General features: G+C 43.7%; 1 protein-coding gene across 1 annotated transcript in view; it reads right to left on the bottom strand.

Annotated features, from left to right (window-relative positions):
- The window catches only part of LOC124556256 (cadherin-like and PC-esterase domain-containing protein 1), a 119,174-nt gene that overhangs the window by 25,859 nt on the left and 66,865 nt on the right, over positions 1-26,450 (bottom strand). The window contains exons 3-4 of the mRNA XM_047130243.1: positions 18,803-18,904; positions 7,470-7,557 (exon numbers count right to left, since the gene is read on the bottom strand). Coding sequence (XP_046986199.1) covers positions 7,470-7,557; positions 18,803-18,904 — 190 coding nt within the window. The remainder of the gene's footprint in view (positions 1-7,469; positions 7,558-18,802; positions 18,905-26,450) is intronic.

A 26,450-nucleotide genomic window follows, 5' to 3' on the forward strand; every position in this document is an offset into this window, starting at 1 on the left:
TCCACATGGCGTCCGCCAAAAATCCTCAACCGAATGGGACCGGTGTGTGTGGTGCGGCGACCCTACTCAAAACAATAGTTGTTCCTGTGGTCAACAACCTAAGTAGGGAGCAGCACAGACTGTCCCTTCGGCGTTTTGGCTCGAGGGGCAGAGAAGCCTCCCTGGTGCTTAGGCTGGACATTCTGTGGGTGACCAGGAGAACGACTCCGACCAGATAAACGCTTCCTTTCACTCTGGCGTGTCTCTGGCTGCGATATGAATGCAACGGCTCCGTCTTTGCTGATTTACACGATCTTCGGGCTTTCTTAAATTAATTGTTCGGTGGATACTAAAACTAATTTGGCACAACATACGACTGTCCTGCATATAGGCAACATATTTATGAGTCCAGAAGGCCAAGGATAATTGATAATATAATATAAGATTGCCTATTAAGTTTTCCGACTCGTTAAATATTGACACAATTGGTCTCTGATTATTGTCACTGTATTTGCAGTTTAGCGTTCAGTGTGAATACATGATCGAAAATGTTATTTTTCAGTTAAATATTCTTTCTTCGTGAGAGAATGGATGAGACAGCAGCTTAGGTGTCTCCACGTCTGGCAGATGCATTGCGGTAAAGTCTCAGGTTTACATGGGCAGTGCTCTACAGGACTGCATTTGTGGCCGTGGTTTCTCTCTTCAAACTTTTGTGCTTTTAAGTATATAGTGTTAATTCAGCATGAGTGTAGTGTTTCTTTCACGGTACTCATGATGAAAGCAGAGAGTGAATCCCAGTGACATCAGATATCGCTCTTCTATCGAACAGAAAAACTGGACCATCGATGTAATGTCCGCATAAGACGGCGGATCACTTTTGGAAGTTGGTTGGTTGGTTGGTTTGGGGAAGGAGACCAGACAGCGTGGTCATCGGTCTCATCGGATTAGGGAAGGATGGGGAAGGAAGTCGGCCGTGCCCTTTCAGAGGAACCATCCCGGCATTTGCCTGGAGGGATTTAGGGAAATCACGGAAAACCTAAATCAGGATGGCCGGACGCGGGATTGAACCGTCGTCCTCCCGAATGCGAGTCCAGTGTCTAACCACTGCGCCACCTCGCTCGGTTTTTGGAAGTCACATGCCTTTATTGTAATAGATGTTGTGAAGAGATCTGCGATTGAACCTGGGATATTGTCGCCTGAGTTGATCGCGCAATGTTACCTTCATGTGTGTTGTCATTCTTGTCTGTGGTGGTGGATTATTTGATACTAAGTCAATGCAAATACGATCAGGAGCTCTGTAAGAAACGTTATGTTCATTTCTCATATGAGATATACAGAGTGTAAATGTTAAGTTGACAAACCAGAATAGCTGGAAAAATAAGCTTCACACGAAAAAGTGTGTAGAATGGTAAGTTGATTATTTTAGAGGGAGACATCTGCTGGTGCTAAAATTAGCCCGCCACCCCAGACGCCTGGGGGTGGGGCGGGAGGCAACTTTAAAATTTCAAATAGGACCCCCATTTTTCATTGCAGAATAAGATTCTACTTAAACAACTAAGTACATTTAGTCTTAAACATATGTTTTGATTCTTGGTAGTTGGGGCTGTAATTCAACAAAATCAATGTTCTCATTTCGCGTGGAAAATGGTTACGGATAAATAAAAAAATACTTATTTACTTCGTAAATTTTGATTCGCTAAAACTAAAACTCTCCCTCTCTCCCCATATGGTGGGGTTTGAGAGAGAGGAATTAGAGTTTTACAAATGTTGACCCAAATATCACTACTAATATTAACATAATGGCGGGCTAATTTTAGCACCAGCAAATGTCCCCGTCGAAAATAATCAACTTTAGATTCTACACATTTTTTTGTGTGAAGCTTATTCCTCGAGTTACTCTCGTTTGTCAACCCAAAATTTACACCCTGTATATAGAGTATTTCGCTTACGGCTCAAGAGTTGTGTCAGGCATGGCTAGGGAACCAAAAGGGAGCAGGCAGGCTCTGATTGCCTGTGACCATCTGGCATATTCGTCGTAGAATGGCAGCTGACGTAACGGTTTTATACCATTGACGTGATATCAGTGACGACGATATCTTCCCACCATTTAGCTCTCCAGACTGGTGTTTCGATAGCCTGTGCTCCAAGAGCTTTGCAAGAACTTTCATATATTCAGTTACTGTCGCTCGATGTTAGAATATTTTCTACCAACAAAACCACCGTGATGTAAGCAATGTGAGCGCTTGTCTTGCCCTACATGAAATATCCGTAAGTTTTTTTGTTAAATGTTACTAATCTGATTAAATGTTACTCATCTGGACGATGGTTCCAGGATACTGTTCACACGTCTATTGGAAGTTTTGTTTGGTAGAAAAAAATGTATCATATTGCACTAATAGCGCACTACATTTCCGTATTCAGAACACACAGAGTATCTCGACGTAACTATTGAGGATTTTCATAACTTCAACGTTGATGTTTCTGCGAGGGGCGCGGGGTAGCCGCGCGGTATATGGCGCCGTGCCACGGTTCGCGCGGCTGCCACCGTCGGAGATTCGAATTCTTCCACAGGCATGGGTGTGTGTGTTGTCCTTATCGTAAGTTAGTTTAACTCAGATTAAGTAATGTGTAAGCCTAGGGACCGATGATTCAGCAGTTTGGTCCCATAGGAATTTACCACTACCAATGTTTCTGTGATCTCACGCACCGTGATAAATACAGACCTGTTTCAACAGAGAAAAAAAGCATTTCAGTATCAACCATTACGCCTAGACGGCAATAGCCAGTTTCAGTGCTGACTACGAGAAACAGCATCTTAATTGACCATTCGATGCACTATCGTTACTTTGTATGGTTTCAGTCTGTGTTAGTTCAAATTGTTCAAATGGCTCTGAGCACTATGGGACTTAACTGCTGTGGTCATCAGTCCCCTAGAACATAGAACTACTTAAACCTAACTAACCCAAGGACATCACACACATCCATGCCCGAGGCTGGATTTGAACCTGCGACCGTTGCGGTCGCGCGGTTGCGGACTGTAGCGCCTAGAACCACATGGCCACTCCGGCCGGCAGTCTGTGTTAGTGCAGAGCTCCATGAGTGTACTGCACTACCATACCAATCTCAAGTGGTAAGTGGTGCAGCTATTTTCTTAGGTTTGCTTCCAACACAGCATCTAACTTATCCATTCGGTTAAACGCGAAACGCCCCTGCAGTGATATACACGTAAGAACGATGAAGCGATGTATAACGTAACAGGGGCAGTGCATCACGTGATGCTATAGCCAATAGCGTCATTCGACCGCGTCTGTCAGTAGCGTACCTTTCGAGATGCATATATAATTTTTACCGTTGATTTTCATCTTAGTTTAGATATGGCGAGAGTACTTTCTAATTGCAGTGTTCTGTAAGAGTGGCATAAAGCATGCACAATAAGTATTACATTAAGAAGGGACAGCGAGAGTTTCCCGGGCAAGCAAATTTTTGTAGGGAGAGTCAGAAGCTGAAAAGAAGGCCCGATGTGGTGCTCACCCCAATATTGACAGTTACCAGACTAGATAATGGTTGGTGCGTAAGGCGTGGGTTGGAGACAGAGAGCTCACCGGTTACGCCACAAAGAAGACTTCCTGACATAAAAAATGTTACGCGCGCAGAAGAGGAGGAGAAAGTGAAATGAAACATTATGGTGAATGCAGAATGAAGTCAAATTTACAAAGAAGTTGGCCGTATGAGCCTACTAAGGAGTACGACGTTACACCTCCTCTGATCTTGATGAATGCACTGATTCCCGTGGGAAGGGTGTCATAAAGTTGTTGTATCCTCTTCTGAGACATGGTGGCCTACACTTGTTGAAACTGGTCCTTGATATCCTGGAAATTGGCAATGGGATGGAGTTGATGTCTGAGATGGTCCCACAATTGTTTCATCAAGGACAGATCTGAAGATCTTGTTGGGCAAGAGAATATATCAAAATCACTCATATAGTTCCTGCAGACACATGAAATGTGTGTATGAGCATTGTCCTGTTGAAAAATGGCACCATGGTACTTTTGCATTGGAGGTAACAGTCGAGGACGCAGAATTCCCGTGGTGCACCGTCGTACCATCAGAGTTTCCTCACTACCAGTTGTGATCTCAAGTCATATCTGATGGCTTCCCATACCACGACGTAACACCGCTGTTCATCTCCCAGACATTGGAAAAATGGAACCTCTCCCCAGATCGCCGCCATATTAGCCGCCGACGGTCATCCGGAGTACTGCAGAACAGCGATTCATCACGGAACATAATGCGACAAGATTCATCAACAGTACATGTTTCCCGGTCACGGCACAGCTATAGAGGTAGCTGTTTGTGTTGTGGTGTTAGTGGCTGCCTGCGCGGTGGGCGGTAATTCCCTAGTCCGCCTGCTGCTAGTTTCCAACGGATGGTGCGGAACGCCACAGAATGTTGCAAGGAGTCCATTACATATTCTCGGGTGACAGATGCAGATATTAAGGAGTCGTGATGTGCTTGGTGCACGATAGGGCCATCCTCGCTTGTGATGGCAGCCGTGGTCGACCGGAACCTTGATCGTCGACTTGAACCTTGAGGAAAGCAGTGATATCCTCATATTCCCATTTGGGCCAGTGTCATATCCGAATGCCACACAAAGCTGGATATTTTACGATTCTACCAGTCGACCAAATGGAGATCCACAAATCTGCCAGCCGCTGATTACTCTGTTTCATATTAGCACGCGGTATCTCCATGTCTTCCACAGTGATCACCCACATTTGACGCTGTTCATACCACATGTATACCATAATATGCCTGGCAACAACACTAAATCCGAACACCACTAATGTATTCTGGTGGTCGCTCTACTTTTCAACGAGAATTGTAGCTCTAATCACTTTCATATTTGCTTCAAATGCGTACGTGTTCGAAGCTACGCTGACACTCTACCCTGACCTCTGGGTGTCACACTTTTGTTTGTCAGGTAGTGCATATTTCAGCCCTTTCCTGTACAGAACGCATCCCGCGCTCGCTTTCTTAATCGTACACGACTAGAGGCTCTGAGGAACGGGCCAGCGTGTGATGGACGATTGGATCGTCCCTCCGCTTTCTTCGCTCCCGCGCAACCCTCGGCGGAGCACTTGCGTCTTTTCTGAAACACCCTGTGTTTGCCGCAAGAAGATGTAGATTGTAGACGACGTGTACCCTTCCAACGCCATTATACAGGGTGATTCAAAAAGAATACCACAACTTTAAAAATGTGTATTTAATGAAAGAAACATAATATAACCTTCTGTTATACATCATTACAAAGAGTATTTAAAAAGGTTTTTTTTCACTCAAAAACAAGTTCAGAGATGTTCAATATGGCCCCCTCCAGACACACGAGCAATATCAACCCGATACTCCAACTCGTTCCACACTCTCTGTAGCATATCAGGCGTAACAGTTTGGATAGCTGCTGTTATTTCTCGTTTCAAATCATCAATGGTGGCTGGGAGAGGTGGCCGAAACACCATATCCTTAACATACCCCCATAAGAAAAAATCGCAGGGGGTAAGATCAGGGCTTCTTGGAGGCCAGTCAGTGATGAAGTGCTCTGTCACGGGCTGCCTGGCGGCCGATCCATCGCCTCGGGTAGTTGACGTTCGGGTAGTTACGGACAGATAAGTGCCAATGTGGTGGCGCTCCATCCTGCTGAAATATGAATTGTTGTGCTTCTTGTTCGAGCTGAGGGAACAGCCTACTCTCTCTCCAGATACTGTAGTCCAGTTACAGTAGCACCTTCGAAGAAAAAGGGACCAAAAACTTTATTGGCTGAAATGGCGAACAAATGTACAACGAAATGAAACTTTATAGCTCCCTTAATTCGCCGACAGATAGTGCTTAGCTCTGCCTTTTGTCGTTGCAGAGTTTTAAATTCCTAAAGATGTGGTATTCTTTTTGAATCACCCTGTATATTTTCTGCACTGTAGAACTGGTCTCATGAATTAACGGGAATAATCGTTTACCTCTGTACAACACAAAATGCAAGCTAGAGTATTTCAGCATGTTTCAAAAAGATTCAGCCGATTTCGCAAGAGTATATCTTCCAACTACACCCACACTAAAATTTGGGGTGAATTCTAACTTACGCGTCGAATCTAGAAGTTTGGGTTGACGCCAGTTGTAGGTTGCGCTTCATATGGATGTCGGTAAGCGTCTACCTGAGGCAGATATTTCGCTCGCTCTTATACTCAGATGTACATTCTGTATTGACGATATAATTTCACGCCTGTATCAATTATCATGCAATTTATTTATTTACTTATGTATTTATTATTTTTTGTATTTTATCTGACAGAACATAAATGAACCTACTGACGATGGTGAAACGTCACCAAAACATGTTTGGGTTATAAACAAGAAGAATTTATGTTTGCAGAAGCCAGAATCATGTTTCCATAATTGGAGATACAGAGTTTTCTGTAAGTGCGAAATTTTGGAAACATACCGAAAACATTTTTCGACAAGCCGGATCACAACCTCACTAGCACCTGCAATTAACACCATTTCTTAACAACGTGCTGCCTCAGAGATGGGTTAGACGTAAGGTTCATGCAGATCTCTAATTGGAACATTGGCGTCCAAGATTGCCTTATCTCACAGTTTGCGATTGTTTTGTAAGTGTTTGTGAAAGACTCCGTCTGTGAGACTCTCCTTGAATAAACACTTTCTCCAAGGTGTTTTATCACACGGAATGTGAATTTTTTAATACTTAGTGAAGACGATGTCTATGAGATTCCCCTCGAAACAACTTTTGGTGAATTGTGACGCAGCATAGGAAGAGCAGTGAATGCCATAAGTCGAAAAAAAATGGCTCTGAGCACCATGGGACTTAACTTCTGAGGTCATCAGTCCCCTAGAACTTAGAACTACTTAAACCTAACTAACCTAAGGGCATCACACATATCCATGCCCGGGGCAGGTCACGCGATTCCGGACCGTAGCGCCTAGAGCCGCTCGGCCACTCCGGCGCCATAAGTCGAGACACGTTCGCCAAAATATGGGCGCTTTTGACAGTGGCCTGGATGTTTGTTCTGTTTCCGATGGAGGACATTTCGAAAGTCTGTGATAGGTACATGTAAATTTCTTTCCTAAATGTAATAGTGTTGTGCGAGCATGTGTGTGAAAGAGACACCCTTTCAGAACCGGATTATTCTATGCCGAAGTTAAAATTAACCCATGCTCTTTTTTTTTAATTCAGTAAATGACGCAGTCTTCTCAAATCGACGGAGTCTTTTTGAAACACCGTGTGAATAAAAAAGTGCAATAAAATATTACATACATTATATTACAAAATAGTAAAAGTATTAATTTGGTTAGATCATTTATTTAAGCTCAGTTTAAATGGATGTAACAGAGAACTGGTGTTTTTATGCTCTGGGGCTGGCTGTATAGGTGAGGTCAAAACACCATAAAAAAAGCATCAGCTGATATTTGGGTTCACGCACCTTAGGCAGGTAGTGTACGCCCTCGGACGGGATGTGAAAGCCTGAACCGAGCGTCTTGACGACGATGCGTGCTGACTGCAGTCCCTCCCTGTAAGAAACACAAACAGATAAGCACACTTCATTCCAAATGCATTTCTTGATAATATAACATCAGCCTGTGCTCACGAGTTATGTGAAATGCTAACGAGAACAGTAGTGGCTGTCAGTTACATTGCACTGAGCCGTGATAAGATCATTTCAGTTCCAGGAGGACGACGTCATAAGAGCCTGACCACAAGCTCTGATACGATGAAGATGGGAGAGAAGACCAGCCGTATTCTTTCGAAGGTACCATCCCCTGAATTAACCGCAGTCGGTTGAGGTAAACCACAGCGAACCTAAATCTAGATAGCAGGACACGGATTTAAGCTCAGCTCCCTCCGACTATGAGTCTTATGTTTTAAGTACTGTGTCCCTGGGAAAACTGTATTGTTAAATTACACATCGAATTACCTCTGAATGAGGGCTGGTGAAACAGTACAATCTGTGCTATAGACCACGTTTCAGTTCGCGTGTTGCTGCCAGATTAGGGATTTAGGCCACACTTCCCCACGGAGATCAACAAAGCTGCATTTCGAGCACAAATCGAAGAGGGAAACTTTCACACCTGTATATGACGTTCTGTGTCTGTATCTGAAATAAATTTCATACAAAACTCAGTTACAATTAAATTACTGTATTTTTATTGTAAGATTATCTTAATTATTAGTAGTCATCTTGGTACATCGGTGACTGTATCTAACTGCCTATGCCGGATTTAAGTATTATCCTCGGTAGAACCAGAGCTTTTTCTCGACGGGAGACCTCTACAAGCTCCATTTAGCCTCTTGAGTGCAACTACGAACTTACGTAATATGGGTTCCAGGTTGGAAAGTTAACATTAACGATTGGGAGAGCGGTGTGCTAACCACATAAATAGCAATTATTGCAGCACAATGAAGCTTAAAGCAGAGAACGGACTAACAGACGTTCGGCAGCTGAAGGTTACACCAGAACAGTTATAGCACACGGATGAGTTTCGTTAATAGTGCCTCACACAACACCGTAATACAAAGGTAGACAGTAATGGAAAAACGAAGGTGTAACTAGTTCAGATCGTGTTTCCGTGCGTCTCATATTTCTTCATTTATTTCAAAAAGGATCGATGTCTTCTTCATTGCCTTCGGCTTTTTTATTCATCCTGAACGTTTGGTTTTTCTGGAGGTACTACTTTTGTTTCTGTACCGCAAGATTTCCTGTAGCTGCACTATTATTTCCATATATGTCTAGGAGCGAAAAATCAGGAGTGGAGAAGCGGAACCAGTTGCGTATTTTTCTAAACGTACTTGGGAAATCATTTACCATTAATGCATCAGTCATAAGGCCACTAGAATGTGCTAGTTATATAATTGTACATATTAAATATCGTATTACATTTTAAAACTAACAGACTGCAGTAAATAGCGAAAAATATTTTTTGAAACGTGATTGATAGAAAGCTGGAATGGGCTTCATGCAACCGTTCGTGAAACACGTCGTGCTTACTTCATACCGTTTCATCTGCACGGAATGATATATTTCTCTGTTCTGCTTAGAAATATCAGTACGTCGATTCTAAGCGGTCCTACAGCTTCCCCCGAATGTAGTCTTCCGTTTGCATGCGGTCTTATTAATATTCACCTGTCGTAATAAACTCAGACAATAAAACAATTTTCTCTCGTTAATTTAGATGGAACACCAACTGATTTCCATTATTTCACAGGAAGTTCATTTCACGATCGTCTGGCAATATTTGTCTAGGTTTCCTTATGAAATTCTTACAGTATGAGTGGTTGGAATTTTCGAAGAATTAGAGCACTACCTGCTATAACCAGTGTCTTACGTAAGTGAAAGCTTGTGATAAAGCCTCAGTGGCTGCACACAGTGCTTTAAATAAGCACAATTCTAACATACCCTTGTGTTCCTCCGATCTTCAGCAACTTAAACAAGTTATTGTATTTTTCCTTGCAAAGAGTATGTAAATTGAGACTTAGGCTAACCTTGCATTCTTCCAGATTCAGCTAACTTGAAATATATGGCTAGATATTAGTTAATCTTCGTATGGTCATGTTGGACCACGCATTCCTTTTAGATTCGTTTTCCTGGTCTTCTATTTGGCTCTCGTTTTCTCTCCAGGGGCTTTCTTTTCGTTCTGTCCACTTGTTTCTTTTTCTTTCTTTTAATTTCATTCTCTGGCTGTACAACACAACAACACAACACAACAATTTCTCTTTTTAATGAAAAGTTTCCTATCTGCTGCTTCCATTATTTCTAAATGTGCTCTCTCGATGTTCTTTTTAATTTATTGGATCCATGGCGCATTCTTTAATTTTCCTATATATGTCGCAGTTTTGTTCATAACCCTCATTGTTGAGATACTTTCAACATGTCCATACAATCTCAGCCTTCATTTTCTAATGTCTGCTCCCAGGATTGATAATTTCTCCGTTAAATTATGAGATTTCTGTCTTTATCAGTCCCCCATTCTTAGAATTATGCTCATAACCCATTGTTTCTCCTTTAGGATGTTTTCCAGATCTCCTTTTCTGTTTAGAGGTTAACTTCCCCCCCGTATACAAAACTTCAGATTAGATCACGGTGTTACAGTGTCTAACAGCGATTTGTAAATCAGCTTTTTCAGCGCGTTCTTAGGGTGACTTCTGTCCGGTTGCCGTGGTTTCAGTGTCTGCTAGATCTGCTTAATCGTCTGCGAAAGCTAAGAAAGCTGTCTCAATGACTTCTTTAGTCCCTCCAAGTTTAGTAGGCTTCCAGAGATTTTGGTTTTTGGTTCTTTTTTCCAATTCCTTAATGACTTTATTCAGAATGAGATTGAAGAGGCGTGGTGACGGACCATCACCTTAGCGAACACTGGTTTTAATTGCAAAACGCACTCATATTTCTCCCACAATTTTACGTTGAACTTTTTATCCATGAGAGTTTGCTTCATGAGATCTACTGTCTTTGTAATTACTCCCTATCTTTCCGTAATATCAAAAAGATACTTTAGATCAACCGAATCATATGCCTTCAAAGTCAACTAAAGTGCCGATGATTGGGATGTTTTCGATGGCCTTATATTTCATTATTATTCTTAAGTTGAAAATTTGTTCTCCACACTAGCGTCCTGCTAGAAAGCCGTCTTGGTATTCACTCATCTTATGTTCAGATACGCTTGTGTTGTTAGAAGCAAATACGTCGTGGATATGCGGCACTTGAGCTGAAGGAGACAGATCCATTCGTAGTTATTTACGTCTGCTAAGACATCTTTCTGGAGTGGTTGTTTGAGTGTGCACTTCTAATCTTCTGGCAGTTTTTCTGCTTGCCAAATATCCGTGACGATTTGTCTAAGTTCGTCTAATGTGTTTCTCCCTACGTGCTTCAATAATTCCACGCGATGATGTCATCTTCCCAAAAATGTCTGTTGTTTTTAGACCTAAGGATACGTTTGTAGATATCATCTTTGGTGAGTGATTGAGAGTTTGGGTATACTTGTATATGGTCTCCCTAGGAAGTCGCAGAGGTAGTTCTGGACAGTTGAATAGCTGAGAGAAGTATCGTGCTGGCTCCCTAATGTAGTCTTCATTTGTCGGAGAGATTTTATCGTCCTGCTTTTTGAAGTATTGGTTCAAGTGGCTCTGAGCACTATGGGACTTAACAGCTGAGGTCATCAGTCCCCTAGAACTTAGAACTACTTAAACCTAACTAATCTAAGGACATCACACACATCCATACCCGAGGCAGGATTCGAACCTGCGACCGTAGCGGTCGCGCGGTTCCAGACTGAAGCGCCTAGAACCGCTCGGCCACAAAGGCCGGCTTGAAGCATTGGTTCTGTGGTGTGTATCCACGGTTGTTTCTTCTGGATGTCATGTAAAAGCCACGTGTGTTGTGTTCTCTCATAATCTTCTCAACAAATCCAGTGGTTATATCATGTGCCCCCTCTTTCTCTGATTAACATTTCCACCTGCTATCTGATCTGTAAGAAGTGTTGTTTAGTCGCAGGAGATTTTTACTGTCATATTTCTGGAATGCTTGCTTTCGTTCTTCCAAAGCTTCCTCACATCTTGAATCCCACCAAGGATGGAATGTGTTCTTTTTGCTTGAGATTAGAGTTTTGGCATTCTGTATGACCTTGGTTAGAAATAACTGCCTTATGTTTGTCATATTCCTCTTTTGTATCGTATTTTTTTGGATTCTTTTTCTGTCAACTCTGAAGGTTTGTTTTCTTATGGTGTACTCTTTTAGCAGTAAATTTAACTTTGGTCCACAAGATAGCGAATTGTGTTGGTGTTTGCACCTCTGTGAAGTTAAACATGGTGAACGTCTTTCTGCGAATTGTATGTAGGTGATCTATTTCATATTCACCAAGCTACTGTCTGGGTGACCAAGTCTTTCGCTTTCGAGGATGTTTTCCCAGAGAGGTCTACATCCGTTTCAGATTATTTTGTTGACACAATGCAATGAGTCTGGTCCTTTTCTTGTTGGTGAATTTATGTACTTCATAACACTTGCTTTAAGTGTTCTTTTCCTCTGACAATTTTTACGTTGAAATCGCGTAGTTGAATTCTTATACCTTCACCAGGAATTTTTGAAATTTCCGGCTCAAGTTTATTCCAAAGTTATTCAACCTTTCAGGATCTTCCTTGTTATTGATGTTTGTGGAAGCATGATCTATTGTGGAGTGGCGTCTACTCCCGCTCTCTTGTCCATTTTGCTGTTACAGATACGGGAGTTGCCGTAATCTGTGGTGGTCGCGTATGTGAAGCATGTTTTCTGAATAACAAGTAGCTATTAGCTTTTTTATATGGATTTCAAAAGTGGTAGTGTATTTTGACTAGTTGAATTAGGGTGTTTACACTGAGGATTCAAATGTAAGTTATGATTCTTTCCTGGTACTTTTCCAGAGAACTCCGATTTCCTGTGTGATCGTGGCACCCACGTACCCCAAAATCCGAACGCCTGGTTGCCGTTCATTGTTGGGCAGACTGGTTATCACGGCTGATAAAGTTGTTTTTGTTCTCACGAGTCATGATTGCTTGTAATGAAGATTTTCTCCAAGTTTCGATTGGGGTTTCATTTTATTTAAAGTTTATTAACTAGTACTTGGTGGTAGCCATTTAGTCAGGGAAATTGGACATGACATGACTGTTATTCAATATCATGTAAAAAACATGGACATTTTGAACTAAGCTGATACAATTTAAACTTCGTGATGCACTTTGTACAACTACATCTACATCTACATCCATACTCCGCAAGCCACCTGACGGTGTGTCGTGGAGGGTACCTTGAGTACCTCTATCGATTCTCCCTTCTACTCTAGTCTCGTACTGCTCGTGGAAAGAAAGATTGTCGGTATGCCTCTGTGTGGGCTCTAATCTCTCTGATTTTATCCTCATGGTCTCTTCGCGAGATGTACATAGGAGGGAACAATATACTGTTAGACTCCTTGGTGAAGGTATGCTCTCGAAACTTCAGCAAAAGCCCGTACCGAGCTACGGAGCGTCTCTCTTGCAGAGTCTTCCACAAGAGTTTATCTATCATCTCCGTAACGCTTTCGCGATTACTAAATGATCTTGTAACGGAGCGCGCTGCTCTCCGTTGAATCTTCTCTATCTCTTCTATCAACCCTATCTGGTACGGATCCCACACCGGTGAGCAGTATTCAAGCAGTGGGCGAACAATTGTACTATAACTTACTTACTTTGTTTTCGCACTACATTTCCTTAGGATACTTCCAATGAATCTCAGTCTGGCATCAGCTTTACCGACGATTAATTTTATATGGTCAATCCATTTTAAATCACTCCTAGTGCCTACTCCCAGATAATTTATGGAATTAACTGCTTCCAGTTGCTGCTTCTAGAGACTGAAATGGAACAGAATATTACAGTGACAATGAGGAATAAATAGTTTAGACAAGAAGAGAATAGAAGCTTTCCAAATGTGGTGCTACAGAAGAATGCTGAAGATTAGATGGGTAGATCACATAACTAATGAGGAGGTATTGAATAGAATTGGGGAGAAGAGGAGCTTGTGGCACAACTTGACTAGAAGAAGGGATCGGTTGGTAGGACATGTTCTGAGGCATCAAGGGATCACCAATTTAGTATTGGAGGGCAGCGTGGAGGGTAAAAATCGTAGAGGGAGACCAAGAGATGAATACACCAAGCAGATTCAGAAGGTTATAGGTTGCAGTAGGTACTGGGAGATGAAACAGCTTGCACAGGATAGAATGGCATGGAGAGCTGCATCAAACCAGTCTCTGGACTGAAGACCACAACAACAACAACTATGAGGAATAAATCACTGGGGTTTTAGGACCAGGGATTATAAGTTCCTGGGACATGAAATATGCAATCATTTCTTCTCGGTCAACAGATGCCGACTATGCTGCCGCTTGCTCCAAGTCAAACGCAAAGTAGGTTTTGCTGAGGATGCTGGCTCTGACACTGAGTTCACAGTACCTAGATCCATTCGGTAAGATGTAGTGGCAGCTGTGAACAAGGAGTAGACAAGAAAAACAGGTGAGACAGAAGGAAACCAGGGTACAAATAAAAGGATTGGCAGGATGGAACGATTTTTTCTGAAAGGGAAGGACAAAGAGTTAAGGAAGAGGAAAGGTAGAAAAAATTGATATGAGAAGATTTAAGGATTTTTTCCTTTATTTACTTGCTACCAATGCTACTCATGCCATTTTATGATAAACTGTATTAATGACAGCTGAAAAGCATTCAGCTTCTCCTTAAATGCAAAATGGCACTGGACAAAAGTTTGAAAGCCAGATATCGACATTAAAGAACCAATTCCAGAAAATTTTTGTAATCTGGTAAAGTATCAGATAGATCAAATATGCTATTGCAGTCCTACATCTACAGCTATACACCGCAAGCCACCTTATGGTGTGTGGCGGAGGGTGCTTCAGGTACCACTATCTGTTACACTCCCTTGCCTGTTTGTTTCGCGAATAGCAGGTGGGAAGATTGACTATCGGTAAACCTCTGTATTGTTTCGACATTCTAGAATTTTCTCGTTGTGGATATTTTGCGAGACGAATGTACGGAAAAAAGATAAGTCGCCCACCTCCTTCCGGAAAGCTCTCTCTCGGATGTTTTCGACAACACCTCTCTTGCAGCGTCGTCCAGCGGAGTTAGTTTAGCATCTCTTTCTCGTCTATCTTTTCTATTAATGTGACCTGGTAAGGGTCAGAACCTGCTCAGAAATATCTGGTATCTGCTTTTCCTAATATTTGTTTTGTGCGGACGTTTAATTGAAGGTGGCTCCGGATGATTACTCCAACGAGGTGTAGTCAGATGTGTGGAGGGTGTGTAAGGACTTCCCACCGAAACATCTGCTGGGTAGTTGAAACAGTCTTGGCAACATCTGGGCGTGACTCACAAAGTCCTCGATATTGCCATGATGTTCCAACAACCATTTTGATGACGTTTATCTACCAAACCTTCCGTTTCACAGTCTTTAATAGGTAGATAATTGGAGTACAAATTATCAACGATTTCACTTGCGTCATATCGTTGGTGGCGCGATATTACAATGAGAGATCGATGACGCTGAAATGCCCCGTGGTAGTGCAGAAGTATGTGTGACTAATGAGTTATTGACGCTGTGTACAGCACAAAAATCCGACTGGTTGTTCTGGAAGTACGGTGGATCTGAGGATGTTCAGTACAAACGAAAACCAGTATTTATGATAAAAATAAATGGGACATTAGACTACACTGAAATACATTGCCGGAAAGAAAATGCAACAGCCTCCATGACAAGGTCACTTCCTTGGCAAGTGATGTGACAGGTAGATCATCATTGTAGGAGTATATAACGACAAATAAAGCCTACATATTGTAGTAAAGGGTGACCAAACAGTCACATCAATGCAAAGTGCACCAGCATCTGTCGGTAACTCAGGTGAGTATCCTCACGTGCAAACGATCATTAAAGGGGTCGAATTGCATCCTGTAAGGGATTGTTCCAAGTACCTTGCACCGTTTATAGCAATTCAGAAATGATTCTTACAGGCCCTGGAGGAAGAGTGAATTTCCACTTCCCCATGTCCCATACGTGTTAAGCTGGCGAGAGACTTGGTGATCTCGATGGTCAGGGCAATTGTTATACAGCACGAAGAGCACACTGCGTCGCAGCAGCTGTATGTTGCTGTCCATTCTCCTTTTGAAAAAGCACACCATCTTCCTGTCGAAGAAATAGCAGTAGCCGGAGGTAATGAGCTCTAGAATGTAGTAGGCAATGGTTACATTACACTGCAGAAACACCAGATCTTCTCTCTTCACGTAAGACAACAGAGCGCTGTTCCACTCTCCGCTCAACTCTTTCACAATTTTCCGCAACACCAGTGTTTGGCAGCGTGGCCAGAGGCACACTTGATCTTACTCCTGCTGCTACCAGACGGTTCCCATTGGTCCCTGATGACACAGTAGGTGCAGCATCTGCCCAGATTTCGTTCCTGGATTATGTTCGGTCTTCCGCCGCTACTACCACAATACGTCGACCTTAACGTGCATCTGTGCTACATAGACGTCCAGAACCTGGTCTGCAGGTGTGGGAATATTCCACAGACCAGTGTTGAAATTAGCGACGCACCAACGAGACACTGTTCCCAACATGTGCAGCAATCCCCCGCACACTTTCACCCAACTTTCTGCAGGAAATGTGTGTGATCCCGTACAAACTGCTGAAGTTGTCCGATAGGAGCACGTACTCGTTGGTGATGCGTGCTTGTACCCCAGAATGAATGTTGCAAACAATGTTCATCTCGAAGCCCAGCAGAGTTATTGCCAGCAGAGTCAGAACAGGGGTACACAAACAGGCCTCCTGTCATCGGACCCCCTATGATCATGACAAATGGATCACTAACTCTGTAACCCCACAGGTTGCACATAATATGCCATGGTGCCACAGAACAGAGTCCCTGAGGGTGTTGCGTTTCTTTTTTTTTTTCTGGCAATGTACATTATACGTAGGGACTTCATAAGGTAAGTTGCACATGTCGTCCTACGCTAAGACCAAAGCGGAACAAGAGTGGCACATTCTTAGAAGAGAGTACATGTCGCAGGTTTCCTGCGGACACAGTTCTGCTGCGGTGTGGATAAAAAAAATATATTACAGTGTATGATCCAATGGTCAAGTACGCGGAACATGGGCAAAATATATAAACCCCAAACACATTCACCAAGAAATTCTGGTTGTATATGGGTCAGATGCAATTTCGTGTCCATCCCTTGCGAAATGGTGCCAACAATCTTACCAAAGCTGCACAGAGGTGGATGACGGTGATCGGAATGTCCAAATCTTGTACAGGCGATTTCCATATTTTCGGAACGTTGAAAGAAAATCTGGCTGAAAAGAGATCTTCCACCGCTGAGGACGTTTGCACACCGGTTCTCGAATAGATCCATTACCAAGGAGAGGGTTTCTATTGTCGCGAAAAAGTGAACGATCGGTAGAACGCTCCGACTGTTATTTGCCGAGACTTGTTGAATATGTTCAAAAATAGCTTGGGTTTTGTAGGTCTAAGTTACTTATTCGTGTCAGAGGACTGTAAAGCTTTTCTGTCTGTTGACTTCTATATTGAAGTGTCAAAGAAACTGGTATAGGCAAGCGTATTCAAATATAGAGATATGTAAACAGGCAGACTACAGGGCTGTGGTCGGCAACGCCTAGATAAGACAACAAATGTCTGGGTCTGGTGCAGTTGTTAGATCGGTTACTGCTGCTATAATGGCTGGTTATCAAGATTTCAGTGTGTTTGAAAGTGGTGCTGTAGTGGGGGCGCGAACGATGGCACACAGTATGTCAAAATGTGTGAAATATTACGGGACTTAACTGCTAAGGTTATCAGTCCCTGAGCTTACACACTACTTAACCTAAATTATCCTAAGGACAAACACACACACCCATACCCGAGGGAGAACTCGAACCTCCGTCGGGACCAGCCGCGCAGTCCACGACTGCAGCGTCTCAGACCGCTCGGCTAATCCAGCGCGGCACACAGCATGTCCGAGGCAGCGATGAAGTGGGGATTTTTCCTGAACGACCATTTCACGAGTGTACCGCGAATATCAGGAATCCGGTAAAACATCAAATCTCCGGCATTGCTGCGGCCGGAAGAAGATCCTGCAAGAACGGGACCAACGACGATTGAGGAGAATCGTTCAACGTGACAGAAGTGCCACGGTTCTGCAGATTGCTGGACATTTCAGTGTTGGGCATCAACAAGTGTCGGCGTTCGAACCATTCAACGGAACATCACCGATATGGGCTTTCAGTACCAAAGGCCTACTCGCACGCCCTTGATGACTGCACGACACCTGTTTTTCTCCAGACCCCAATGAGTCGTCTTAAAGAAAATGTCGTTCAGGTACAAATTGGAAACGAAGAAGAAAAGAATCGTACCCATACAGTGCCGTCAATACCAATGCCATTATACACATACAATTAACATAAATGGATTAGGATCTTAGTAGAATTAGGCCGTGGTGATATTAAAAAAACACTGCTTCTACAGAATACAGCTCCAATGAATAAAGCGGTGTGTTCCCTTGTTTTGTTCTGCGCAGGGATTGGCCTGCTCCTCAGATCACTTTCCGTAAGACTGAAAGCCTTACAGAAGCCGAAGGGACCGTCTCCTACAAAACGGCGCTACAAAAGTTAAACAAATAAGTGAGCTTCGACTGCAGTTTCGAATAAAGGTTCGGGAAAACTTAGCTTCATAGTATAGATTTAATCACCTCTCATGAATGAGCAGTGTACTGAGACTAAACCTTTCGCTGTGTAACAGAATATTCGATGTTTTAAAACTCACAGGCATATTAAAACATTGTCCTGTAACGGGAATCAAAGCCTGAACCCTCCAATTGTGTTTACCGACTGAACTATCCAGGCATGAGAAGCTGTCCAACCTCACATCTTTACTTATTACAGTACCTGTGTCCTAGCATACAAAGTTTACAGAGGTTTTCCTGTGTACCTTACAAAACCAATACTCTCGGTACAAGATATATAGCGGAGGAAGACTTTAGCCAAAGCCTAGTGTGTTTACAGAATGAATCTAACACTGCAGTGTAGAGTGTGCTAATTCGAAACATCGTGGTAGATTCAAAATTTGTACCACAACGGTACGAGTTCACGGATCCGAGGTTCGGTACACAGTTTTTAATCTACTAGGAAGTTTCAGTGTACTTATATTTAGTGTTGTGAACTTAAGGACGTGGTCAACAATATCTGTATTGTGTGAAAGAAAGAACCTGCGTAAGACTCGAAGCAGCACGTGCAGATGGTGCGTGGCCAGCCAGTGGACGCCGCCCACAACCAGCACCGTAGAGCTGTCGTTCTCTAGCGGACGAGACCTGCAACACAAACCCAAGCATACTAACTTTCTCTCTTAAAAGAGACTTCTCACAAGCAGTTTTCATATCCATAGTGCTTAATAATCTCCTCTTCTAAGCCATTTGCAAGCAAAATACACTCCTGGAAATTGAAATAAGAACACCGTGAATTCATTGTCCCAGGAAGGGGAAACTTTATTGACACATTCCTGGGGTCAGATACATCACATGAACACACTGACAGACCCACAGGCACATAGACACAGGCAACAGAGCATGCACAATGTCGGCACTAGTACAGTGTATATCCACCTTTCGCAGCAATGCAGGCTGCTATTCTCCCATGGAGACGATCGTAGAGATGCTGGATGTAGTCCTGTGGAACGGCTTGCCATGCCATTTCCACCTGGCGCCTCAGTTGGACCAGCGTTCGTGCTGGACGTGCAGACCGCGTGAGACGACGCTTCATCCAGTCCCAAACATGCTCAATGGGGGACAGATCCGGAGATCTTGCTGGCCAGGGTAGTTGACTTACACCTTCCAGAGCATGTTGGGTGGCACGGGATACATGCGGACGTGCATTGTCCTGTTGGAACAGCAAGTTCCCTTGCGGGTCTAGGAATGGTAGAATGATGGGTTCGATGACGGTTTGGATGTACCGTGCACTATTCAGTGTCCCCTCGACGATCACCAGTGGTGTACGGCCAGTGTAGGAGATCGCTCCCCACACCATGATGCCGGGTGTTGGCCCTGTGTGCCTCGGTCGTATGCAGTCCTGATTGTGGCGCTCACCTGCACGGCGCCAAACACGCATACGACCATCATTGGCACCAAGGCAGAAGCGGCTCTCATCGCGGAAGACGACACGTCTCCATTCGTCCCTCCATTCACGCCTGTCGCGACACCACTGGAGGCGGGCTGCACGATGTTGGGGCGTGAGCGGAAGACGGCCTAACGGTGTGCGGGACCGTAGCCCAGCTTCATGGAGACGGTTGCGAGTGGTCCTCGCTGATACCCCAGGAGCAACAGTGTCCCTAATTTGCTGGGAAGTGGCGGTGCGGTCCCCTACGGCACTGCTTAGGATCCTACGGTCTTGGCGTGCATCCGTGCGTTGCTGCGGTCCAGTCCCAGGTCGACGGGCACGTGCACCTTCCGCCGACCACTGGCGACAACAACGATGTACTGTGGAGACCTCACGCCCCACGTGTTGAGCAATTCGGCGGTACGTCCACCCGGCCTCCCACATGCCCACTATACGCCCTCGCTCAAAGTCCGTCAACTGCACAAACGGTTCACGTCCACCCTGTCGCGGCATGCTACCAGTGTTAAAGACTGCGATGGAGCTCCGTATGCCACGGCAAACTGGCTGACACTGACGGCGGCGGTGCACAAATGCTGCGCAGCTAGCGCCATTCGACGGCCAACATCGCGGTTCCTGGTGTGTCCGCTGTGCCGTGCGTGTGATCATTGCTTGTACAGCCCTCTCGCAGTGTCCGGAGCAAGTATGGTGGGTCTGACACACCGGTGTCAATGCGTTCTTTTTTCCATTTCCAGGAGTGTATTTCGTCTTTGATATCATATACGCTGGCCTATAAGGGAGCACGTCTAATAAATGTGTTAGAGATACAGTGTGCTATGAAATTTCATGATCTGGCTAAATCATCATAAGTGAAAGGCACAAATTACCTTTACTTTAACGCATTACAGTCGCGACAGCAGATACCCGGTATGTGGTTGAGTCTCTGACGATACCTTCCCTTTTTTAAATTCCCATTACCTGCAATAAAGCTAAGTTTTGCAGACTTTTTACATTAGCTGTTATTTAAAATAAGACTTTTTTTCTGAGTTTTTTCACCAGTGTTCTGAATGGTTCGCTTCACTTAGACGAATGCTTCAACACGACTAAGCAAAGTCTTAGTCTGACAACTGGAGGAATATTATGTGGCAAACATTTTTGGAACGTAGTCAGTCGAAGAAACTGCGATCCATAAAACCATAATGAAATTATTTCAACAAAAGCAGTAGCTTATTTATTTCATACGGGGACCGGTTTCGATCTCTTATAGGATCTTCATCAGACCATTTTACTCTGTGACGAAGAGTAATACATTTTCTTAGAAGTCAAAGGAATTGACATAATCATAAGAGTAAAATGATACAAAATCATAACCATTTTTCCATATTACTTTATTCTGACGCTTTTACTCAAGTCCTTTGACCACTTAGAAAGTGTATTGCCCTTTCTCACAAAATAAAACAGTCTCATAAGAGATCGAAGCTGGTAACGTATGAAACACACTGAGGTGACGAAAATCATTGGATACCTCCTAACAACGTTTCGGACCACCTTTTGCCCGGCGTACTGTCGCAATTCGACGTGGCATGGACTCAGAAAGTCGTTGAAAGTCCCCTGCAAAAATATTGTGGCATGCTGAGTCTTTAGCCGTCCATAACTGCGAAAGTGTTGCCGGTGCAGAAATTTATCTCACTATTATATCCCACAGTAGCGAACAATTGTGGCGCAGTGAAATGGCGCATGATTATCTACAAAAATTCCATCGTTTTTTGTGAACAATGAGTCCGTGAATGCCTGTAAATGGTCTCCAAGTAGCCGAACATAAACATTTTCAGTTAATTATCGCTTCAGTTTGACTAAGGGACCCAGTCCATTCCATATGAACACAGCCGACACCATTGTGGTGCCTTGTTGACAACTTGGGTTCATGGCTTCATTGGGTCTGCGTCATGTTCGAACCCTATCTTCAGATCTTACCAATTAACATCGGTACTCATCTGACCAGGCCACTGTTTTCCAATCGTCTAGCACCCAACCGATATAGTCAAGAGCCCAGTAGAGGCCCTACAGACGACGTCGTGGTGTTGGCAAAGGCACTCGTGTCGGTCGACTGCTGCTTTAGGCCATTAACGCTAAATTTCAAAGAAATGTCCTAACGAATATGTTAGTTTTTTCCAACTTTGATTTGTGCGGTTATTTCACGCAGTGTTGCTTTTCTGTTAGCACTGACAACTCTACACAAACGCCACTACTCTCTGTCGTCAATTGAAAACCTTGGCCGCCGCGTTGTCCGTGATGAGAGGTAATGCCTGAAATTTGGTATTCCCGGCAAACTATAAACTATAGATTTCGAAATATTCAATTCCCTAACGATTTTACGTAGCGAGGTGGAGCAGTGGCTAGTGCAATGGACTCGCATTCGGGAGGACGACGGTTGAATCCCGCATCCGGCTATCCTGATTTAGGTTTTCCGTCATTTCCCTAAATTGCTCCAGGCAAATGCCGGGATGGTTCCTTTGACAATTCACGGCCAACTTCCTTCCCCTTCCATCCCTAATCCGATGAGACCGATGACTTCGGTGTCTGGTCTCCTCCCCCAAACAACCCGCAACGATTTCCAAAATGATTTGTCACATGCGTGTAGCTCCAACTACCATTTCACGTTCAAAGTCTGTTATTTCTCATCGTGGGACGACTACCACGTCGGAAAACTTTTCACATGTATCATATGAGTTCAAATGACAGCTGGGCCAATGCACTGCCCTATTATCCCTTGTGTAAGCGACACTACCGGCCGGCCGGAGTGGCCGAGCGGTTCTAGGCGCTACAGTCTGGAACCGCGCGAACGCTATGGTCGCAGGTTCGAATCCTGCCTCGGGCATGGATGTGTGACATATCCTTAGGTTAGTTAGGTTTAAGTAGTTCTAAGTTAAGTCCCATAGTGCTCAGAGTCATTTGTACTATTTTCGACACTACCGCCATCATATACGCTACCGCATCACTTTCATCACCTCAGTGTAAATAGCTTCATGCGATCAAGACTGTTTTCATTGAAATAGTTTTAATACACTACAGAACCAAAGAAACTGGTACACCTGCCTAATATCGTGTAGGGCCCCAGCGAGCACGCAGAAGTGACGCACCACTGCTTGGCATGGACTCGACTAATATCTGAAGTAGTGCTGGAGGGAACTGACACCACGAATCTTGCAGAGGTGTCTAAAAATCCGCGATCAGACAGGATGCTTACGAACGTGACTCCCTTAGAGTCGTATCTAGACGTATCAGGAGTCCCATATCACTCCAACTGCACACGACCCACACCATTACAAAGTCTCCACCAGACTGAACAGTTCCCTGATGGCATGCAGGGTCCATAGAGTCATGAGGCTGTCTCCATACCCTTACACGTCCATCCGCTCGATACAATTTGAAATGGGACTCGTCCGAGCAGGCAACATTCTTCCAGTCTTCAACAGTCGAATGTCGGTGTTGATGAGCCCAGGCGAGGCGTAAAGCGTTGTGTCGTGCAGGCATCAAGAGTACACGAGTGGGCTTTCGGCTCCGGAAACTCATATGGATAATGTTTCGTTGAACGGTTCGGACGCTGACACTTGTTGTTGATCCAGCATTGAAATGTGCATCTGTTTGCGGAAGGGTTGCACTTCTGTCACTTTGAACGATTTTTTTAGTCGTCGTTGGTCCCGCTCTTGCAGGATCTTCTTCCGACCACAGTGATGTCGGAGACTTGATGTTTTACAGGATTCCTGATGTTCACGGTACACTCGTGAAATTGTTGTACGGGAGAACCCCACCTCATCGCTACCTCGGAGATTCTGTGTCCCATCGCTCGTACGCCGACTATAACACCACGTTCAAACTAACTTAAGCATTGATAACCTACCATTGTAACAGCAGTAACCGATTTAACAACTGTTCCAGACACTTGTTGTCTTATCAAGACATTGTCGACCGCAGCGCCGTATTCTGCCTGTTTACATATCTCTATATATGAATACGCATGCCTATACCAGTTTCTTTGGACTTCTTCAGTGTATAATGTGGTGTTCTACTTGAAAGGGCACGCTGAAAGTGGAACGCCAAGTACGGTTAGAAAGAGTCTTCTCTGTCTAGATGGAATTGTGAAGTTTCATTTACTAAGAGCCGAAAGCGTGACGGTGGCAGTAAAGAGAATAATTTATTGTCAAGTGTCAAGAAACTAAGAACTGCAGCAAAGAAGTGATACTTTTAGGAAATTTGTCGTCTCATTCAACTGCCGAGACGGAAAGCGTTAAGTTACCAGCTATTTCGACCTCGAAGACATTATCTTTGTTTCACGCGTCAAGCACCATTCAGACCACTGCGCGCTCACTTCTCTGTATGTTCACTGGAAGCAGCTGTACTGGTCATAAAGCTCTTATCTCCTCCTTTTCTTGCAATAGTCATGCAGCTGGCTGGAACAGTTCCACGAATCGCCACTGTCAATGCTGGCACAAAATTCCTTTCGTCGGCCTATATTAGTAACTTAATACAGTATAAATGAGTATTAATTTGTAAAATTTGCTACATCAAAAACATATGCTGACTAACGAAACAATGTTTGAAGTGTAATTGATATGTCTACCTCAACAAATAACTTCGAACATGATTTTTTTCTGTACAGTAGGCGATCAGTGTAATTTTAAGCAAAATCGATCTTAAAAAAGATGGATTAAACAGTCAGCTGTTCGCTGATTTTGTACAGCAGCCTAAAAATTCAGGTTGATTACTATTACAATAATACATATGCAGATTAATACAGTTTCTCGATACATTAAAGCCTGAATCGCACCTACTATTATATTCGCGCCTTCTATGTATTTAAATTCAAAAATGAAACATAGTTTATAAAATTAATTGAATTTTCGATCGGTGCTTGGCATAATATGATTATAATATTAAAAAAGAGGCAATTCCTAATGTTCTGGAAAATTATACAGGGTGGTCGTAAATCCCCGTTACAGACCTCTAGGACTTTTAGAGGGAAGTGAGTAAATCGTATTTTGAATAGGAAGCCATGTCCGGAAACGTCATGCAACGAGACTACAGAGCGTCAAAGTTATAGGAACGGGGTCTGTAAATGTACGTATACGCGGGGTGATGTTACAAACTTTCTAGGATGATGGAGAACGATAAATGTACTAATTTGAAGTAAGGATCCCTGTATCGGAAACGAACGAGTCGATATTTATAAACGAAAACAGTTCTGATACCTCTGACAGTTGATTAGATGTACCGGTTCTCGTTTTGCGAAGAGTGTAGGGCTGGTAACTTTCAGTGGTGATAGTATGGGCAAAAATGAGAAAAAATGTCCAATAAACGTGGGATCTAAAGTGCGTACTTTAACAGCTATGAACACTTGCTCAGTAGAGGAGATGTGTTTCACATTAGCGAAGATAAAAGAGTGGTCATAGCTCCTCAGGTATGCAATTTAGAGCCCACATTTATTGGACATTTTTTGTCGTTTTTCTCTACACTACCACCACTGAAAGTTACTAAGCCTACACTCTTCGCAACACAAGAACCGGTACATGTATTCAACCGTCAGAGATATCAGAACAGTTTTCGTTTATAATTTTCGACTCGTTCGTTTCCGGTACAGGGGTCCTTACTTCAAATTAATACATTTATCGTTCTCCATCATCCTAGAAAGTCTGTAACATTATCACGGAATCATCCGGTGTATACGTAAATTTACAGACGCCCGCGCCTGTAACTTTGACGCTCCGTAGTCTCGCTGGATGACGTTTCCGGACGCGGGTTCCTATTCAAAATACGAACTCACTCCCCTCTACAAGTCCCAGAAGTATGTGACGGGAATTTCCGACCACCCTGTATAGTCTCTTATTCACAATCCTAGTGGTTCATTCTTCTCTTCCACCCGGTACAGTCAGATTAATGGGACCACCGTCTATGATCTACGTCAACGTGCAATAACCACTCACAGACGGTAGGTGGCAGCACTAGCAGTGGGCAGTGTATGAAACACGTACGGGGACGCCAAAACCAGTGCAGTCGTTGTCGTAATGAGGAAACGGAGCGATTTATCTCACATACAAAAGCTTTCGATCGAAGAGTAGAAGGTGACAGGTGGCCTTTCAGGTGAATCACGTTTTATGCTCCATCGGTGTGGAATGTCTTAAATCATCGCAACAATCGTCGGTAGGATCTAGGGCGGAAGAGGAAGTGTTGTGTTCTGGGGAATGTCTTCGTGGTATACCCTGAATTACCTCATCATTCTGGAAGACACAATGGATCAACAGAAGATTGCATCTGTTCTTGCGGACCGTGTCCAGCCACACATTCACTCTGTTTTTCCTCGGCACGATAGCATCTACCACCACGACAATGCAACATATAACACAGCTCGGAGTGTACGTCCGTGTTTCTAAGAGACTCTCTTTACCACTAAACAGCCAGGTTTTAAATCCGATGTAGAGTCTGTGGGGCCACCTCGATTTGATTGTTCGCACCGTAGATTCTCATCCGAGAAACCTAGCGCAGCTGAGCACGGGACTGGAGTCGGCATGGGTCCACATCCCTGTCGATACCTCTCCCTGCACATCTCTCAGCTGTCCGCGCTGCAAAAGATGATCATTCACGTTTTTGACAGGTGATCACAGTAATGCGACTGGACAGTGTATTTGATTCTATTACGTAAATGAATTAAATATTAATGGCTAGTAGCATTATACTTACTTGCTGGAATTATTTGTCAGGACATTATACATG

Source organism: Schistocerca americana, chromosome X (assembly GCF_021461395.2).
Source record: "Schistocerca americana isolate TAMUIC-IGC-003095 chromosome X, iqSchAmer2.1, whole genome shotgun sequence".
Taxonomy (NCBI): Eukaryota; Metazoa; Arthropoda; class Insecta; order Orthoptera; family Acrididae; genus Schistocerca; species Schistocerca americana.